The 20,244-nt window shown below is 46.3% G+C and overlaps 1 protein-coding gene across 1 annotated transcript in view; it reads left to right on the plus strand.

The window, feature by feature from the left end:
- The window catches only part of LOC138568762 (synaptonemal complex central element protein 1-like), a 1,666,397-nt gene that overhangs the window by 116,221 nt on the left and 1,529,932 nt on the right, over positions 1–20,244 (plus strand). Inside the window, exon 4 of the mRNA XM_069646543.1 lies at positions 12,859–12,933. Coding sequence (XP_069502644.1) covers positions 12,859–12,933 — 75 coding nt within the window. The remainder of the gene's footprint in view (positions 1–12,858; positions 12,934–20,244) is intronic.

Consider the following 20,244-nt stretch of genomic DNA (forward strand, 5'->3'; position numbering starts at 1 on the left):
ACAAATCTAACTAAAAATGGAATGTATTTATTCAATACCTCAGCACTTGTGACTAAATATTACCAGTTTTCTATCACAGCTATCCCCACCCTATCCTTTTCCTATTGTCTTCTGTCCTGTACTCATGTCTGTATCTCCCCCTTGTTTGTCTTAATTACTACTGAATATAAAATGTTCATCGATCCTATCTTGCTCAACTTGTTTTTTTACTAATTGTATCAGTTTGATACTTAGAATTTGCAATTGTCTTTTAAAAATGGTTTACCTGTTCATGTACCATTTGCTTATATACTAATCTAATAAAAAATCTCTAAACACGAAAAAGGCATCTCTTCCCCTTTTGGGGCTTCTGAGGAAATGATGTCCTGACCTCGAAACCTTTTCTTCAGCTATGGGTTTTCGCAGGTTCGATGTTGAAGTTCCCGGGCAGATAAGTGTCTCTGGGTTTTCTCAACCAGAGCCTTCTAGTTCTCATACGCTCAGTAAAGCGGTGGGAGCTTCCCCTGGTCTGACCACAAGGTTGCATAGATGAGATGGTCTTTTGTGTCTTGGTGATGTTTGGCAGAGAAGCATGGCTTTATTGCCTTCTACCCTCTTCTCTGCTTGTTCTTCCTTGCACACTTTTTTGGGTACAGTTTTGCCATTTGAAGGACAAAGTGAGATGAAGAAGGTAAGGAGACGGGTGTGTGATAAAGTGCAACCCAGAAATTATGATATACAATTGTATGTGTTTCCCTATCTGCAGTGAGGTGAACTGGCCCACAGCAACCAGGGAAACAAAGAGTTTGGGGTCTATGAGCCTCATTACGAGTAGAGCAGTGTGATAACAAATTGATGTAAATGTGGAGCGAATTCCAATGCAGGTGAGCACCCGCAGACATATGCCAGAAGCCAGAGCGAGAAGAGGCAGTGCAGAAGAGGGAACCGTGAGATGGCAAATGGGATTCCAGCTTGAGGGAGCACATAGAGGGCCCCATTAAACAAACAAACTTCATGGTGGAACTCAAAAGTTCTCATGACATGCTAAGAAAGACACTGGGGAAAGACACATTGCATGTTTGCTGGATAAAGGAATCTGAATTTCTCAAACATCTTGAGAATGAGACATGTGGCACATGATAAATGCAGGAGTCGGAACTCCTCAAGCGTCTTGGAAACAAGACATTGGAGGGTTGCAGTGCATGCTGACAAAGATGTCAGTGCGTCTAAAGTATCTATAGGAAAGCAACATTGTAGCATTCCAACATATACTGCCATTGAGAGACGATCAAAAAGTGAAGATCAGTGATGACTTAACCCTAAAGAAAACTTAACTGAAACAAAAAAAGAAAGTTTCTTTTACATTTTATTTAACTCGTCACGCTTTTATTATATTTAATCTGTCACAATTGGTGGTAGCAGAAGGATGTCACCTGACATGATTCCAAAGTCCAACCATTAGAAATGTGTATTTTTTATCTGTGTTTTATAAAGTGCAATCCTATCTAGAGATTAATGGAGTGCTGTACAAGAGTTAAAGGAGCAAGAGAGCAGTTTACAGTGGGTCCTGAATGGTATTACAACCGGGCACACAGCTACCTTAGAAATTCCCTGAAGAGCACGTTTTTCAGTTCTTTCCTGAACTTTCCTGAATTGCAGGAGCGTTGGAGCTGTCCTAAATGCCACTGGGATGGTGTTCCTGGGAATAGCAGTACAAGGATTGTTCCCTGGTCTTTTCTTTGCAGGCTAGTTTAGTTTCCAGCCTAGGAATGGTCTGGCTCCTAGAGAAGTATGTACCATCCATGGTGTTAAGTTTGTTCACAAGGGAGACATGCATCTATCTGAGCTGGGTTGCCTTGTAGGTGATACAGGCCATTCATTTTGAAAAGGATTCTGGCAGTGATAGGGAGCAAGTGAAGGTCACACAGGATGTGGATGATGTCGTCGATTTGTTTAGAATCTGTGATAAGGTGGGCTGCAGCATGATGAACTGCATTGAGGGGAGACAGGTGTACTGCACTGAGCCTGGCGAAGATGGCATTACTTCGATCAATGTGTGCAATCAGAAGAGCCCGCACCATGGTCTGGAAATCCTGGGAAATGAAGTAAGGGCTTAATCCTGTGGAGCAGCATGATCTGGCACTGCTGGGCCTGAACGTTCATGTTGATGTGCTGCTAAGAGGAGTTCTTGCTGTCCATGATGAACCCAAAGGATTTGACAGGCGGGGAGATTTGGGGGCTGAATGCAACCAGGTGCATCTCGTTCAGCTATCTTTGGATGTTCTTCTGATTGGAGGAGTGGCTGATGAGCACAAATTGCATTTTGTTTGAATGGTTGCAAGGCATTTCCGGAGGTGACTGATAAAAGTGGAGTGGTGAGTGAATGGGAGCAGTTTACCTTTAGGTACAGCTGGGTGTCATTAGCGTACTTGTGTAGCTAAATGTCTCTGCCATCAAGGAGTGATCTTTCCAGTTCTATGTATAGATGTCAGTTTGGGTTTATGGCTAACATAATGTAGATCTACTTCAGCATCACAAAAATTGGAGCAGGGCCTTTTCTGTTATAGAGTTCATACTGAGGTTAGGTTAGGGACAAGATCAGGGTTACCATTAGGATGTTATAACCAATGTTAGGTTTAGGCATATGTTAAAGTGAAGGGCAAACTTCGGGACAGGTTGAAGGTGAAGGTTGGGATTCCAGATGAGGATTGTTAGGGTAAGGATTAGGGTTTTTTAGGATAAAGGATAGGTTGATGGTACTGAGGTAGGTAGAGGGCAAGTTTATGTCATTCCTGCCACCCCAGGATCATCCGGCTCCTTTAATTTCCCTAAACGCTCCTGCTTACCGGCATCTTCAGCTTTCAGAATGGCCAGGCCGTTCTATACAATGGAAATTGTCCGGGAGACGCCGCTAATACTACACAATGCGAGCTCGCATCACCTGATCAACGTATATGTCACGTATACGTCATCACGTTGGTCAGGTGCACGTCAGCTGACACCATTTAACGAGGCGGATGTTAAGCAACTGCGCTTCTGATCGTTTCACGTTTGTCAGCGTTTCGGAGCTTTGCTTCTGCTATTCCTTGCAGACGCTCATTTTTCCTTCGGCAATTCTTGCCTTACTGGTTTCTTTCTCCAGAAGGACCGGTTGCCTTTCCCGCGTTACTACGCGGCGCCCGGCACCCCGCTCGTCACAGAGCTGCCAGTTCTTCCGCGTTCCTATGCGGCACTCTACAACTTCTTGCTTCGTTCCAATACGGAGCCCCGCCGCGTTCCTACGCGAGGCACAGCAATCTCCTGCTCTGTTCCTTACAGAGCCTCCGGCTGTATTCCACGGACTGCCAACAACATCCTGCAGAGTCCTACTTCATATCTACCCATTTCTACTTTCCTAATTGGACACTCTGTCACCCTGATTACTATAGGCATTCACTTGCCTTGTGAGTATCCTACCCTACTTGCAGGAAAGGTTAGTGTCTTAGTAAGGCATTTCTGGTTGTGCTCTCAACTGGACTTTCTACTTCAGAAAAGGGGCTTATCTTCCTGGATCAAGGTTCTCCATCTCCTCCTTCTACCTACAGGTGCACTGAACTTTGGACGCTTTCCTGCTTGCACCAACCCGACGCTAGTGCGGCCCTCGTTCCATCCGGGTTAGATTCCTCACTACTCCTTCCTTGTCGTTGTTTCCTTGGATTCATCGGACAGTTTTTGGAATTACCTGTGGCTGTGTACATCCAGGTTAGTCTATATAATATAGGCTCTTGCTGACCTCTTGAAATCAATAGTGTTCTAATTAGTCCCTCTCTATTCGACAGCCTGGTGAATCTTAGTCCACTCACGCCCTTACCACCAATAGCTCTCTTTGACTGTGGTTTTTACTAGTCGGAGAGTGACATTTGTTAGAAGGTTTCTCTTGACATACTACGTTCTACCTCTGACACCAGTCGATGGGAGAAGACACTGAGTGTATCCTTTGTAACTACCAGTCTGTATCCTTTAAGTTAACCTGAGGCATATAATTCTGTATCCTTTGTGTTTCATTGTCATAAAACCTGAGTTCTAACAGTTTATGATTATGGTTATGGTTGAACGTAGGTTTAGGCACTGGGTTACTGACAGGGTTAGATTTCAAGGACCTTTGTTTTGGTAAAGACGGGAAGTAGAGCATGTTTTGTTATGAAAGGTTTGTTCAGGAAAAATGAAATAAAATGGAATACAGTGAAATATTGATGAAATTGCTTATATGTAGACAATAAACTGCATCCACTAGTGCTAGCCTAAAGGACGTACACTAAAATCTCCCTTGTGTTAACTTATGCATGTATTCATGGGACTCACCTGCATCCCTTCCCTTCAAATCTTGCTTCTGAAGTTGATCTGCCAGGTAGACCATGCACCGCATATCCAAAATGCCAATTACACAGGATTCATTGGAGCAAGAAAATAACTTGCATAGCAAGTAATCAAGCAATCTGTGTAACATAATGGGCAACATACCCACCTACAAGTCACACAGAGAAAATATGTTTTCAAGAGATTCAACGTATCATAAACATTTAATTTTGGGGTGCTGTCCCTGCCCTAGGTTAAGTCACATCTCCTTAGACTTCTAAGGTAGCCCATTGGTTTGTCGGGCTTGTCATTATCTTATAGTTCCCATGGACACTTATCACTTCCGGTTTGCAGAGTAGCGGACGTCTCCGCTTCTGATTATAAACTGCCAAGCAGTAATTCTTCGGGACCTCTGAATCTCGTTGACAAGGAGTCTCAACTGTCGATAAAGGAGTCAGTGGCTGTCGTCCGAATTTGGCTCTAGTGCAGCCATCGGGAAACTGCCCACTGCCGAAACCGCAGCGTCAAACTCCTCTACGGCTAGGACTGCCCCGTAACTGCCACGCTTTGGGGGTTGCTGCCCCCAATGCCGCAAAAAGGTACTGACCTTATATAATTGCATCTACACTCCCTGTCTCTCATTAGCACATCCTGCCCATTAAAGAGCTGTGAAAACAACCCTGAGGATACTTTTGCCTTATGTTGTCTGACTGCCAGGTGAGTCACTCTTATAATCTATGTATGGATCACTCTTATGTCTGTTCTTGTGAGGACGGTCCCCCTCTGGTGTCTGGCCATCAGATTAGGGCTCCCTCAACACTGGCCTCAGAGTTTCGGGCAAACATACTCACCATCCCCCCTTTTGGGTGTCCATTCCACATGGTGGAAAGGCTGAAAACAATTATTTGGTCATAACAAGTTTATGCTTTTGGTCTGTGTACCTTCTAGGCTTGTGTCATGTTATTTAAATATTCTTATGACTGTATGCAAAGTACTTCACCAGGCTTCGCTTGGCCTACTGTACCTCATACTTCTAATTGTAAGCTTGGCTGACATATTTGGACTAGTATCCAGTCTTAACACTGAGCTTGTAACCCGTGTGAGTACCCCACACCTTACCAAACTTCTGGGCCCTTCATCAGTGCCCATGGCCATACTCTAGAGACAAACCTGAGGTAGTCCTTGTCGTCCTCTGATACCGCCATTCCTATGACAGTACATAAACATAAACTGTTAGTATGCACACCGGCAGCATGCAGGACAACAAAAACCCTTAAATTGTAACACAAACTCTTTGTCCTTTTGGTAAAAATTTCTAAAGTCTTGCTGCACCATTTTCCTGCTGAGGAGGGTCCTTTTCCCCACATTGATCTATTGTGCACCGTTCTGTTGCCCCCTGGTCCTGCCACCCCCCTCGGAATTTAAGCAGCATGTGACTGGGTGACTACCCCACCCTTAGAGCAATGGTGTACAAAACTTCACCTTGTACCCCAACTGCACAACCCCTTGTTAAATGATCTGCAGACCTGTCCAGAACCAAAACCCCTATGTGCTTGATCATTTCTACTCAGTGCTGAGGGGTCTTGCTGAAAGGGCCGCCAGTCGGTTTTATGGTTGGGCTTGTCCTTACAGTACCAAGACCTTCTGCGTCTCATTTGACACATCGACAGTTGCCTTACTGGCCCTGTCCTTACTACCCATAAATGAAACCCAGCCCTCCATGTCCTTCTGATGTCATGCACCCCTTTTTCATCAGACATTGGGACAGATGGAAAATGAGCCGCCATTACCCGTTCCGTCACGTTTGATACGCTCAGAAGCAGCGGTCTAGTCTTTTTCCAACATGGCCGCCCACTGTTTATCTGTGCACAGTAGCCGCCGGCTCCTCGCGTTTCAACTGTGAATTTTCTCTCTCCCTTTGTTGCTACGCTCCTGTTATTTCCCTTGGCTTTGCTAAGCCCTGCTTTCTTCCGTTGCCTTCTCCTTTCCTCCCTGCTTTCTTGTGACTCACTCTCCCTTCCCGCCACCTTCGCTCCTGGTCTACGGGACACCCTCGCTCTGCCTCCTGTCTGTACCCTTGTTCCCTGGTTCTCCTACCTCTCTTCTCCTGGTTCTCCTTTGGCTTCTTTACTTGTTCGGAGCCTCGTCGGATACCTTCCAGGATACTCTGCTCCGATCGTCTCTCCATTTGGATCTTCAGTGTCCGTTCCGAGGATCCCTCCGCGGCCGGAGGATTCGTTTTTTTTTGCCCGAGTGGCTTTTTCCCCTTTTTTGGCTGTCACGGTCCTGGGGCCCTTGGTTCCCGGAACACTTCTGCAACCAGGGTGGCGTCATTCCGTGGCAGACCATACCTACTAAAAAAGAAATCGTTAATCAAGGAAAGAAGAAAGAAGCCCTCCAGGATATTATCTTCAGGTGAGGAGGAAGGTGAGGAGACTGAAGTCAAAAGTGATTTGGGCATTTCTGACAAACCAGCAATTTGTGACAGTTTGAAACGCCCAACACCAACCAAGATGGCCACACCGGAACAACTGCAAGAATTGGTTTCTGCAGTTCAAACCTTGAATGTGGAGGTCCGAAATCTCAATCAAGAGATGCAGAACCTTAAAACTGAGAATAATGTACTCAGGCAATTGGTGTCCAATCGAGAGACACGCTCTGATCTCCCTTCGCTTCCCCTGTCTGTGGGGAGATTCGATGGCACACCCAAGCTACTCAAGGAATTCATAGAAGCCAGTAATGTATACTTTGCCTTTCGACCCACAGCCTATTCTACATATCTGAACAAGGTGGGATTTGCAGTCTCTAATATGACTGGAAACGCTCTGGCCTGGGCTAATCCTTTGGTCACTGGGAATGATCCGGTAATGCAAGATTGGAATGCATTTCTTACCAAATTGCGGCAAACATTCGAGAGACCGGAGGTAACATATTTGGCCTGCGAGGAATTTCTGGAAGTGCACCAGGGTCAGATGGATCTTTTGTCTTACATCACAAAATTTAAACGATTAGCTGTTGAATCTATTTGGTCAGAACAAGCACAATTTACTATTTTTCGCAGAGGTCTCAAAGAGGAACTTAAAGATGAGCTGGCCAGAGTACCACGACCTGCCTCGTTCTCAGAACTTCTTTTAGTGGTACTTCAAATTGAACATAGAATGAACGAGCGCAGACAAGAAAGAAAGAGAGGGAAGGGAACAACAAGCTATCCTGCCCCTATTCCTCCTCACTCACCTTCTCCAAGTACCTTGAATAAGGAAGAACCAATGCAAGTTGGATCCATGAGAGCCCCACTAATGCAAGAGGAACGAAGAGACGTAGAGATTCCGGCCTTTGTATGTATTGCGGAGCCTCTTCACATCTGCTCAGAAATGTTCCCGATGTGCCTCCAAGACGGTCGGGAAACAGGACACCTCGAACCTAAGGGGGACAATGGTTCGAGGTAGTGCCGAAATTCCCTATGTCTCATTATCCATCACACCATCTTCGCAGTCGGAGGATACTCGCTTGATGGTAGTAACCATACAATTGGATTGGAGAGACAAATCAGTAGAAACCCTTGCTCTCATTGACTGTGGAGCAGCGGGCAATTTTGTTGACACCCTGTGGGCGGAAAAGATGGGAATCCCTCGCATTCTCAATCAGGAGAATCTCAAGGTGGAAGGAGTGGATGGTACTCCCCTTTGCTCAGGTCCCATTACACATTCTACGGAAACCATCAACCTTACCATCCAACAGCATAAAGAGGACATATCTTTTAAGATTATTCGAGCAGCACATTTTCACATGATTTTGGGAATCGCTTGGCTGCGCTTACACAACCCCACCATCGACTGGTCAAAGAACACTTTCAGTTTTCTGCCTACTCATTGTCAACAGTCCTGTCTGCAATCTGACAGTTACCTTCCAGCGATCCTTCAGTCAGTAGACACCCAACCACGAGCCATACATCTGATACCTCCTCAGTTCCAAGAATATGGTCAAGTCTTCCTAGAAAAGGCCGATCACGATCTTCCACCACATTGTCCAGAAGATTGTGCCATCAGTCTGATGCCAGAGGCCTTAGTGCCCTTTGGCAGAATGTTTTCACTTTCTCTGAAAGAAAAGGAAGTACTCCGGAAATATTTGGACGCCAACCTGATCAACGGTCTCATTCAGCCTTCCAATTCTCCTGCAGGTGCTCCGTTGTTTTTTATCGCCAAAAGAGATTCCACCGAGCTGAGACCCTGTATTGATTATAGAGGTCTCAATGCTGTAACCATTCGGGATCGGTACCCTATGCCTCTGATTGCTGATATAATAGAGGCCATGAGAGGGGCCACCGTTTTTTCCAAACTTGACTTAAGAAATGCTTATCATCTTTTGCGCATTAGAAACGGCGATGAGTGGAAAACAGCATTTAGGACACCTTATGGTCTGTATGAATATAAGGTCATGCCTTTCGGGTTGGTTAATGCACCCGCAATTTTTCAACGATTCATGGATCGTACATTCTCTGATTTGCTATTTCATTCGGTGATCGCCTATCTGGATGATATCCTCGTGTTTTCCGAGACCCATCAAGAACACATCAGCCATCTCCACCATGTTTTTTGACGCTTTCAAGAAAATCATCTTTTGGTTAAACCCAGCAAATGCAAATTCCTGGTGTCCTCTGTCCATTATTTAGGATTCATACTTTCTAAAGAAGGAATAAGGATGGACAATAAGAAGGTATCTGCCATCCTGGATTGGTCATCTCCCAAGACCATAAAAGAGGTACAAAGATTTCTGGGGTTCACCAACTTCTACAGAAAATTAATTCAGAATTTATCTGCTACAGTAGCTCCCATTACCTCTCTGTTGAAAAAAGAAAACCAACCTTTTACTTGGTCCTCGGCAGCCGAGGAAGCTTTCTTGACTCTCAAAAGTAAGTTCAGTTATGCTCCCATCTTAGTCCAACCCGATCAATCCAAGAGGTTTGTTGTAGAAGCTGATGCTTCCGCCAATGCAGTGGGAGCAGTCCTTCTACAGGAAATGGAGGGAGAAGAACACTGCATTGCATACCTTTCCAAGACACTCCCCTCCAGCCAACGCAATTACTCAGTTATAGAACGGGAGCTTCTAGCCATAAAATTGTCATGTGAAGAGTGGAGGCATCTGTTACAAGGAGGAGGTCAGCCCTTTCTCATCAGGACTGACCACAAGAATCTTCGATCATTACAAAACCTGGAATGTGTCAATACACGCCAAGCCCGATGGGCACATTTTTTTGCTCATTTCGACTTTGAAATCACTTATGTACCTGGAACCCAAAATGTCATTGCAGATGCTCTTTCCCGTAGAGACACCGCAGAAGATACATCACAGAGCTACAAGGAAAGTCTCTTTACCAATCGAGTGTTTATTGGTTCCGTCTCATCATTCCCTTCTCAAGTAAGGACCGCAACGTCCAAGAACTCATTGCCATTCGGTTCTTCACCCCGTGTCCAGGTGGACCTTAGAGACGGCTTATGCTTTATTGACAAACAATTGTTTGTGCCCCTGGTCAGTTTGCAGCAGAAGGTTATCTCCTGGTGTCACGATCACCCTACTGCAGGGCATAGGGGTATAATGAACACTGAAGCTCTTGTTCAGAGATCTTTCTTCTGGCAGAAGATGTCTTCGGACATTAAGAAGTATGTCCAGGCGTGTGCGCAATGTCACCGGAACAAGAATTATTCTCGAAAACCCATAGGACTCTTGGAACAAATCCCTCTACCTCGGACCCCTTGGGAACAGATTTCTACGGGTTTCGTGGTCGATCTACCGGAGTCTCGAGGTCATACTTGTATCATGTTTACCGTTGATACCCTCACCAAACTGGCTCACTTTTCTCCTTTCACAGGGATTCCTTCGGCCCTCCTGATGGCCGAGGTATTCATACGAGATATAGTCCGCCTTCACGGATTGCCAACTAAGGTCATTTCGGATCGAGGAAGCCAATATACCTCGAAATTCTGGGCTGCTCTTTGTCGAAGATTGGGCATTGAACGGGCGTTGTCCTCGGGGTTCCACTCCCAGACTAACGGTCAGACCGAGCCTCTGAATGGAACTCTGGAACAATACCTGCGGTGCTACATTAATGATGCTCAAGACAACTGGTACGATCTACTACCTACAGCGGAATTTGCTTATAACAACAGTGTCCATTCTGCTACAGGACTAAGTCCTTTTTTCTCAACCTTTGGCCTTCATCCACGAAGTATCTTACCGGTTTTGGAATCGGATGCAGTAAGTCCTACCATTGAAGACCGCTTGCAACGGATTACGGCAGCCCATAAGACAGCCAAGGCTGCTCTGGTTCAGGCTCGCAATCAGTACAAACTCTCAGCGGATCAAGGACAATCTGACCTTCCCGCTATTAAGGTCGGATCGAGAGTCTGGTTGTCCACTAGATTTCTCCCAAGATGGATTCGTCCATCGAAGTTGTCACCCAGATTTGTGGGTCCCTATACTGTGACCTCTCAGATCAATCCGGTGGCCTTCAGACTGCAACTGCCTACTCGCATGAAAAGAATCCATCCGGTGTTTCATTCTTCCCAGCTGCAACCAGCTTTGGCTGACATTCCCACTGCCCCTCTGGGTCCTTTTGTGGAAGACCAAGATCCGGTTGAGGATGAATATGAAGTGGCCAAGATCAAGGATTCTCGTTATCACCGAGGACGATTGGAGTTTTTGGTCTCATGGAAAAACTACTCGCCGTCCGAAGACTCCTGGGAACCTTGTTCTAATGTGCATGCTTCACGTTTGATCAAACAGTTTTTTCGGGCCCATCCGGGTAAGCCGGGGTGCTCCCGCTTTGGAGGGGGGCATACTGTCATGCGTCCCTTTTTCATCAGACATTGGGACAGATGGAAAACGAGCCGCCATTATCCGTTCCGTCACGTTTGATACGCTCGGAAGCAGCGGTCTAGTCTTTTTCCAACATGGCCGCCCACTGTTTATCTGTGCACAGTAGCCGCCGGCTCCTCGCGTTTCAACTGTGAGTTTGCTCTCTCCCTTTGTTGCTACGCTCCTGTTATTTCCCTTGGCTTTGCTAAGCCCTGCTTTCTTCTGTTGCCTTCTCCTTTCCTCCCTGCTTTCTTGTGACTCGCTCTCCCTTCCCGCCACCTTCGCTCCTGGTCAACGGGACAACCTTGCTCTGCCTCCTGCCCGTATCCTTGTTCCCTGGTTCACCTACCTCTCTTCTCCTGGTTCTCCTTTGGCTTCTTTACTTGTTCGGAGCCTCGTTGGATACCTTCCAGGATACTCCGCTCCGATCGTCTCTCCATCTGGATCTTCAGTGTCCGTTCCGAGGATCGCTCCGCGGCCGGAGGATTCGGGGTTTTTTGCCCGAGTGGCTTTTTCCCCTTTTTTGGCTGTCACGGTCCTGGGGCCCTTGGTTCCCGGAACACTTCCGCAACCAGGGTGGCGTCATTCCGAGGCAGGCCATACCTACTAAAAAAGAAATCGTTAATCAAGGAAAGAAGAAAGAAGCCCTCCAGGATATTATCTTCAGGTGAGGAGGAAGGGGAGGAGACTGAAGTCGAAAGTGATTTGGCCATTTCTGACAAACCAGCAATTTGTGACATCTGATCCCATGCCATGTCACCATTGAAGTCTTGGATCTAAAATCCCTGTCGTAATCTATCCATCGCGTGGAGCCATACTTTCTTTGCTCATTTACAATAGTATCCGTGTACTTCCATAAAGCTGGCCCCTGCTCTGGGTATTTCTCCATCAATACTGCTGCTAACAAAGAGAATGCCTTGTTCCAATTTCTTATGTTCTCCTCAGGCCTAGTTCTTTTTTGCCCTTCTTGTCCTCTTCTTTGCTAACCGTAATATCCTCCTCTGTCCTCTCTACTGCTAATAATGAGAATATCTCAAAATATTCCCTATCCCAAATCCGCTCTTTCACATGCCTGGGAATATGCTATGCTATGGTGGTCCTGCCAGATAATAAAGGCGCAATAGTTACTAAGGAAGTGCCAACCAACTCAGGTGCACGTCCCATAGTCACGGCAGGACCTGCTATCCCTGAACATGCATCTGGTTGCTGCTGTGTGGGTACCTCCAAAGCCAATGTTGGAGCTGCTACCCCTCTTTCAGCTAGTCCCTGCCCAATCAAGTCCCCCAGACCTGTAATCCCCTGCTGGTGCACTGGTGTGACAGCCACCCCTCCTGAACCAAGAGAGGTCTGTACCCCCAAAACCACCACGATCGGAGCAGACTATGAGGGGCCCTCCCACACTCTTCTGGCAGTCTCACAGAGGGCCCCTCCTCTAGGTACCCGCAACACTCCCAAGTGAACAAAGGATAGCACAGGGGCAACGTGCTGGTCTTGGAAGCAAGACCACGCAGAGCAACAGAGGTTCGAATCCCGGATCTGCGCTTAGAAACCGAATTTAGGTATTAAGCGCATTATAAAAAAACATAAATAAATAGGTGCCCTGTTTAGTGTGGTTGTTTGGAATAAGTTGGCAACAGTTACTGGAGAGCTCCCATACCCATTGTAATATGTGTTTTTAATATTATTTTCCAGCCAAAAGGTTAATAAATGAAGATCTACGCCAGTACAACTCACACAGTGAGAAGCTGAAGGACGAGCTTGATATATGTGAGTAAAAATGAACTTGTAAATAACATTACTCTAGTATGTCTAATGTTGCAATGTGTGTGTGCAGTTGCAAGACATTGGGCCTCATTACGAGATTGGTGGTAATCATGGCGCTATTTGCGCCATGACTGCCACCAATAAAGTGTCCGGCACCGGTCTCGTTCAATGGGGACTTACCAGTGTAGTCCGACCTTTGCGGGACCGGTAAGTCCCCATTGAAAAAGCCATTCCCCATTCCCATTTGAGCCCCCATGGAACTCAATGGGAATGTGGAAGGCGCTAATAACGGTACCGCAAATTGTGGTACCGTTATTAACTCTGAAGTCCCTTAACGGGTCCCGTCCATAACGCCTGGTCAGACCAGGCGTTAAAGGAGGGACCCGCTAAGGAAACTCATAGTAAGGCGGTAAGGGATTACCGGCACCGTTCTCCTTACCGGTGCCCGGTATCCCTTACTGCCCTACTCATAATGAGGCCCATAGAATTGAGGAGATAAAGTGAGGTACTATCTGAAAGATTAAGGTTTTTAATGGCATTACGTTTATGCCTTTGCTGTTGGTGTACGAGCAAAGGTTACAAAAGGTTGGGGAGGACGTGTTTGTCTATCAAATCCTGTCCAGCCCACTTGCTGTTTTAATAGGAATATAAAAAATCAGTGTTATTATTTTACAGTTAGGTACATGATAGGTAAGGCCACCTTTCTCGAGCATGGGACCCGCCACATATTCATAAGCTTTCAGAATCTTGACCTGTAGAACCTTTTATGAAAGGTTTATTTTACAGCACCTCTTTGTCAACAATTAATACATTTTCTATATTGAAACAGTACTGTTTCCATACATTTCAGTGTTCCTTTCAGAAAAGAGCCTTAACCCCGTTTCGAAGTGTGGAAAGAACCATTTTATATTTTATTTCAACATTTTGACATGCCCTTTTTTCGTTGGTGTTTCCGTGTCTTTTTTTCCTTGATTTTTATTGCAGGAACACATTTCTTGCTGACTTTTCCTCGGTTCCATGTGTTAAAATCAGGGCAAAAATTGCTGTTGCACAGAAAATCGTGGCAAAAACACAGTGGATTTGCTGCCGCAATCCATGTAATGGATGCGGGGGACACCTCCGCAACCCCCAGACCCATTATACCATTTAAGGGGAGCGGGGGACTCCCCCGCAACACCTGCTCCCCTTAAATGATATAATGGGGTACACCATTACCGGGTGAAATCATGGCATTTTTTCCACGATTTTTTGTGCAGATGACTTTTTTGCCGTGATTTTATTACTGCATACCTTTTTCCTCTTGAGGACAAGTTTCCATCCATGCATTCTTGGATGAAGAGGTCAGCAGGAATTTTGAGTAGTATTACACCTACTCTTGCAATAGTTTCCTATATGATTCCTCTCAAGGCGTCCAAGGGAACCATGACCACCAAACATTAACCCCCTCTTGAAACTGCAACACCTCAAGCCAAGTACCCTTCAGTGGTCCAGGGTGATTTATTCTAAATTCAATGCATTCATATGGTCTTTCGATGCAGAGAAGCTTCTCGGCCTCGAGGTCTAGCACAGCAACATTTAGTGATTCTTATAAATGTAGCTCTGTCTCTCGAGGTCAAGAAGAGTCTCAGGCCCTGATTCATGGAATTACTTGCATGTAAAACGGGGATTTGCGTGCCATTCTGCCTGTAAAAATCCATGTTTGACGAATGGGGATCCCTGTTTTACACGCAGATAGTTCCATGAATCAGGGCCTCAGTGTTGTGGGGCGACTTGATGTCAGTTTTGTGAGAGGAGGCTAGGGTGTATCTCAAAATCAGAGACTTACGCAGTATACATTCGGCTTGCATATAAGAAAGTCCCATATATAGTCTGTCAGATGCCAACTCTTAGAGGCTTGAGGCACAAAATAGGGCCAGAGCAGGTCCATGTGGAATATATTAATGCAAATCATTGGAGTGAAGATGTTGATTGGGTGTTGATAAACCTTATATCTCTCATTGATGAAGAAGTCTCATACAGAGAATCACTTTCTAATGTCATGCAAGCCTTTTCAGATTTGTGTCAGAAGACTGCAGGGAAATGCATGGTTCTCTATCATGCCATCTTAACTAATATTCATGCAATCTAAATGCCTCTTCCTGTGTGTGCCTGGTGGCAGAACGATGTGCAGGAGGGTCATGGAGATGGACTGCGGGGCTTGTGGGCCAACTATGTGATGTGACCTTTGGAGGTGGTTTATGCTGAATTCTCCAGAATCCACCCAACGTCTCCACCTGACTCCACAGGGAAACCCAAAATGTCTCCCAAAGACCCCCCTCACCTCAAGGCACGTATTACAAATGTTACATGGAAGATAATATGGGGTCCCTCATTTTGGAGTCTGGGTTAGAGTTGTATAGCATAGGACAAGTGCGTTGAGCCCCACAATACCAAAAGGTGAGCTCCGTGGAGACAGGACAGTTAGGGAACATCTCACCCTGCTAGGGTATTGTTTACGGGCATGCACAGGAAGACAGAGACACTCTGACCATGATGCTGCACGCTGGGAGGCTCATCAATTTAGCCCAAGCAGGAAAGAACAACAAAGCAGTCACACGCTGAAGAGGAGTTGCAAATGGGAGGCCCTCACTTAATGCAGACAGTTGGTTAGGGAGGAAATCCTGTTACCATATTGGGCAACTAAGCCTCTCCAGCATTGGATCTTTCATGGATTCACGTGCTGTGAATATTCCCCATCGTCAGGCTGGGAAGCCCCGGTTACTTATATTTTAATTCCTTTCCTAAGGAAAAAGACTTTTGACATCTTACGTGTCCTACCCACGTCATTGTGGGTGCTTTTGGTCGCTACCAATAGGACATTGAGTGTGACGCTCCGCCCCCACAGCTTCCCCTAAGATTTCAACCATCTTCTTAGCTGGTAGGAATCTGTGTGTTCTTATCTTCACAGAAAAATCTTTTTCAACCTTAGAAAGTATAATTTTTCAAGAAAGCAGTTAATACGGAAAAAGCGATGATCCTTCAACGGCGTAGACAACGAATATGGAGACCGTCGGATCCAAAAAATCCTTGTCTAGAGACTGTGGTGCATGCGGCCTAAAACATTTCTACAAGGGTGACAGACATGTAGACTGTATATACTACCTGTGCCCAAATCACTCGTCGGAGGACTGCAAGATCTGTCAGGGTTTCTCTCAAAAAAAACCTCTAAGACAGAAAGATTTGCCTAATCTGCATACCGTGCGTCGGAGGTGGGATCTTCAAGGAGTGGGAGAGGTACCACTCCCTCGGAAAAGCGGGCACCATCCAGCCATGAATCCAGGTCAGAAGACCCAACCAACTGAAGGTGAGGTGAAATCGTCGACAAGCCAAGGCCATGCAGCCAAGCAATCCCAGTCTCCCTCCCAGAACAAAACGGTAAGCCACGTGGGCTCGCTGTCTGCGAATAAACAATTGTCGGAGAAACCGTTGACGACAGCGACAACCGAAATGAGATCATCGTCGTCCAAGTCTCATATAAGCAAGAGCTCGCGCCTGACGGCGACTTCCCGCTCGTTTTCAAGAACAACCTCACTGATGAAAGACAAACATAAGAACAGGTCGTCCACAAAACCTTTGTCGATGAAGAAAAAACACTGCTCGTCGTCGGAGTCTCATTCTCCCAGAGAGGGACATAGGTCCTCTTCCGAACAGGAACCATCGACGGCCCATTCTTTGACGAAATCGGGGCATCACTCGTCGTCGGGCCACTCGTTGATGATGACGAAAAAATGAAAATCGCCAAGCAGTGTTAAAACATCAGGCGAGTACTCTAAAACAGTACACGCCCACCTGTGAACAGCTCTTTCCGCGGTTTCAACCATGGAGCATCCTGACCAGCCTATCACAAAGCTGCAAGCCTGCCCTCCTGTGTTTAAGGGGTCCTGAGAACCTCAACAGAGGACCCTACAGAACCAGGGGAACACCTTCTAGGAGTATCTCCCATAAAATATATGGAAATCATGCCTGACGAAATTCTGCAACATGAGATAACATCACATTTCGAACCTCCTACGGAGGATTGCCCAGGAGTTACAGATTTAGACTTCGAAGAATGTACGGTAATCCATTCCCACTCACAGGACAGACTATCCGCTCACGCCCAATCAAGAGGGGAAAGAACACCAGTAAGACAGCAAGCCACACCCCTCAGTGTCTAAACCCGCAGTCTCTTCTATCCGTTCGAGTACTGTCAACTTTGCAAGGTCTGTTGGGACAACTCAACACCAGGCTACTCACCATCGGGGCAACAACAGTTAAAGCGGCCAACGCCATAGCCATAGTGACATGCTATGACCGCAAAATGTGGCACCGGCTAGCTCCCATCCTCGAGCATTTACCTGAACAGCAACGAAAAGAGGCCATTACAATTGTATGCAAGGTTGAAGAAGCCTCGAACCATAGCATAAATATTGCAGTGGACCTCGCAGAGACAGGGTTTATACAAATTGGTAATGGGGTGCTCCTGAGAAGGCAAGGTTTGTTACACTGCACCAACTTTAGGCAGGCGGTGCAACATAAGGTTGTGGACATGCCATTTGAGGGTGAAAATATCTTCAGCGACAAACTCGACGAGGCTCTTAAGGCCATGAAGGCGGATTCCGATACCACGCAGTCACTAACTGCCCTACAAGGCAGAAAGTCTTTTTGTCCTTTTCATGGAGCCTCGGGTCAAACCAGGTCGTCTTCAACAAAAGACTCCAAAGGGTATGCAAGATCCAGCTAGTACTCCTAGGGATATAAAAGAAACTACCAGTCCTTCCAACGATCCAGTGACTACTGCCAACCACAATGCAAACGTTGCTCGGCCACCTCGCAGAGAGGTAGGCAGAACAAGTCCCAGGAATGACTGTCCCAAGGACGCACCGGTAGAAGGAAATGTGGTGCTTTACATCGATAGATGGCGATCGATAACAAAGGACAAATGGGTGCTAGATGCCATCCAACACGGCCATCTGTTAGAATTCAAGCACAAACGAAAGCCCATACCTCACGTAACGTTGTCACATCTGCATCAACGGATCCTTCAACAAGAGGTGCGTCAAATGCTAGCCAAAAAAGCCATAGAAAGGGTTCCCCCACACTTGGTGGGAAAATGAGTATACTCGAGGTACTTCGTTGTAAAAAAGCCAGATGGAAAGTGGCATCCCATCCTGGACTTAAGAGAATGAAACAAAAACATCAAGAGACAAAAATTCAAAATGGTCACACTACAAGACGTCATGAAAGCGATTTGTGACCAAATATGAGGTCAGACTTTAGCCGGGCATAGGAGACTGATTTCCAACGTCTCCTCCATCTGAACTTTTATCCTGTGTTTTCTACACTCATTGGCATGAAACATTTTTTCTCACTAACAAACTGCCAGTTAAAATGTACAAATGAATGCTGTATTTACCATGCCTTTGACTTTTACATTGATGTCATAGTGAATGTTTAACTATGCTTCTGTGTTCCACAATGGACATTATAGATTGTCATATATAAAAAAAATCTACTAAAATGCTTTGCACAAAGAAAATAAGCATCAGCTAAATTAATAAAAAGCTGCACATTTTGTATAAAAGATTTGGAATTTTGTACATGATTACTGTATTAGAGATATCTGTTTGACAGCAGCAAGCATGCTTTTTCCTCCAACGGTTGCCCAAACTGCACGGGCACCCATAAGGGTCTAAAACCAGTGTGCGCTGAATCCACCCTGCGCACCCCTAAGATCCATAGAGGGTAGGACAACCCCCCTTGTTATAGCTTCACGAACATCTAGCAGGATTAGACTTAAAAGACGCCTACTTTCACTTTCCAATTTATTGCAGGCACCAGCAGTACCTCAGGTTCAAGGTCGGAGACAAGCATTACCAATTCTGAGTTCTCCCTTTCGGCCTCAAATCAGCCCCCAGGACTTTCACCAAATTCCTAGCCCAGTGGCAGCTTTCATCAAAAATCAGGGCCACTGTGTCTATTCATATCTAGGCGACTGGGTGGTCAGTGCCCCAACACACCAAGAAACAGCGACTTCACTGGCGCAGATGGAGACTCTACTCCAACAGTTAGGATTTACAATCAACTACACCAAATCCTGCGTAATACCATCCAAAAGTTTGGTATTCCTGGGTGCACATTTCTCCACAGCACAAAGCCTAGTCAAACCCTCAGCCAACATAGTGCACAGGTTGATGTCTCTGGCACGCTCATTCACCCCAAACAAACAGATACATGGCACTGCTCGGAACCATGTCATCTTGCATTGTGTTAATACCCAATTGCAGGCTACGCATGTGACCGGCACAACAGTTCCTGGCAACCAGATGGTCACAAACCCAAGGTTCCTGGGGAGAAATCATCACCATCATGCCTGCGCTCTCAAGATCACTGAAATGGTGGATAGTGTGCAGCAACATCTGAAAATGGATGCCACTGCTCAAACCAACCCACCAATTCACGATTGTGACCGATGCCTCCTTGGCGGAGTGGGAGCCCACCTGGGCCAACACCAGATAAAAGGCCCATGGACACCCAAAAAATCGGTCCTGCACATTAATGTCCTAGAGCTGCGAGCGGTCCATTTGGCCCTAAAATCCTTCCTTCCGCTGATTCAAAACTCTGCGGATCTTCACGGACAATACCACCACAATGTTTTACCTTCGCAAGCAGGGCGGAACAAGGTCAAGCACCATGTCTCAGGAAGCTCAAACCATCTGGCACTGGGCTATTTTCAACAACATCGCTCTGCAAGCATTCCACCTGCTGGGGATACACAACCAGCGGGTAGACTCCCTCAGCAGGGACACAACACAATCCCACGAATGCCAGCTTTGCAGCAGCCAAATCAACAAAATCTTTGCAACATGGGACCAACCTCCGCTGGACCACTTTGCCCCAATATCCAACAAACAGTGCCAGAAATGTGCAAGCAGGCTACCGCATCCAAGCTCGCGAGGAGACTCATTCTCATTCCCATGGATCAATGTCTTTGCATACAGGTTCCCTCCAATTCCATTGATCAGGAAGACATCTGGGGATACCTTTGCAAAATAATCCCTGTGGCATCATACTGGGCCAGAGAAACTTGGCTCTCGGACCTCCTCCAGCTATCGGCGAACAACCCAATCCATCTGGGAGCCCAAGCCGATCTCCTGTCTCAGAACAATGGGGCAATCCTACATTACGACCCACGCTCCCTCAAGCTGAGAGCGGGGCTCCTGATCACTCCGAATTCGGCCACCTAGACATCCTGCAGGAATGCCAACGCATACTGGTGGCAGACAGGGTCCCTTC

This window comes from Ambystoma mexicanum, chromosome 2q (assembly GCF_040938575.1).
Source record: "Ambystoma mexicanum isolate Mex_15411 chromosome 2q, UKY_AmexF1_1, whole genome shotgun sequence".
Taxonomy (NCBI): Eukaryota; Metazoa; Chordata; class Amphibia; order Caudata; family Ambystomatidae; genus Ambystoma; species Ambystoma mexicanum.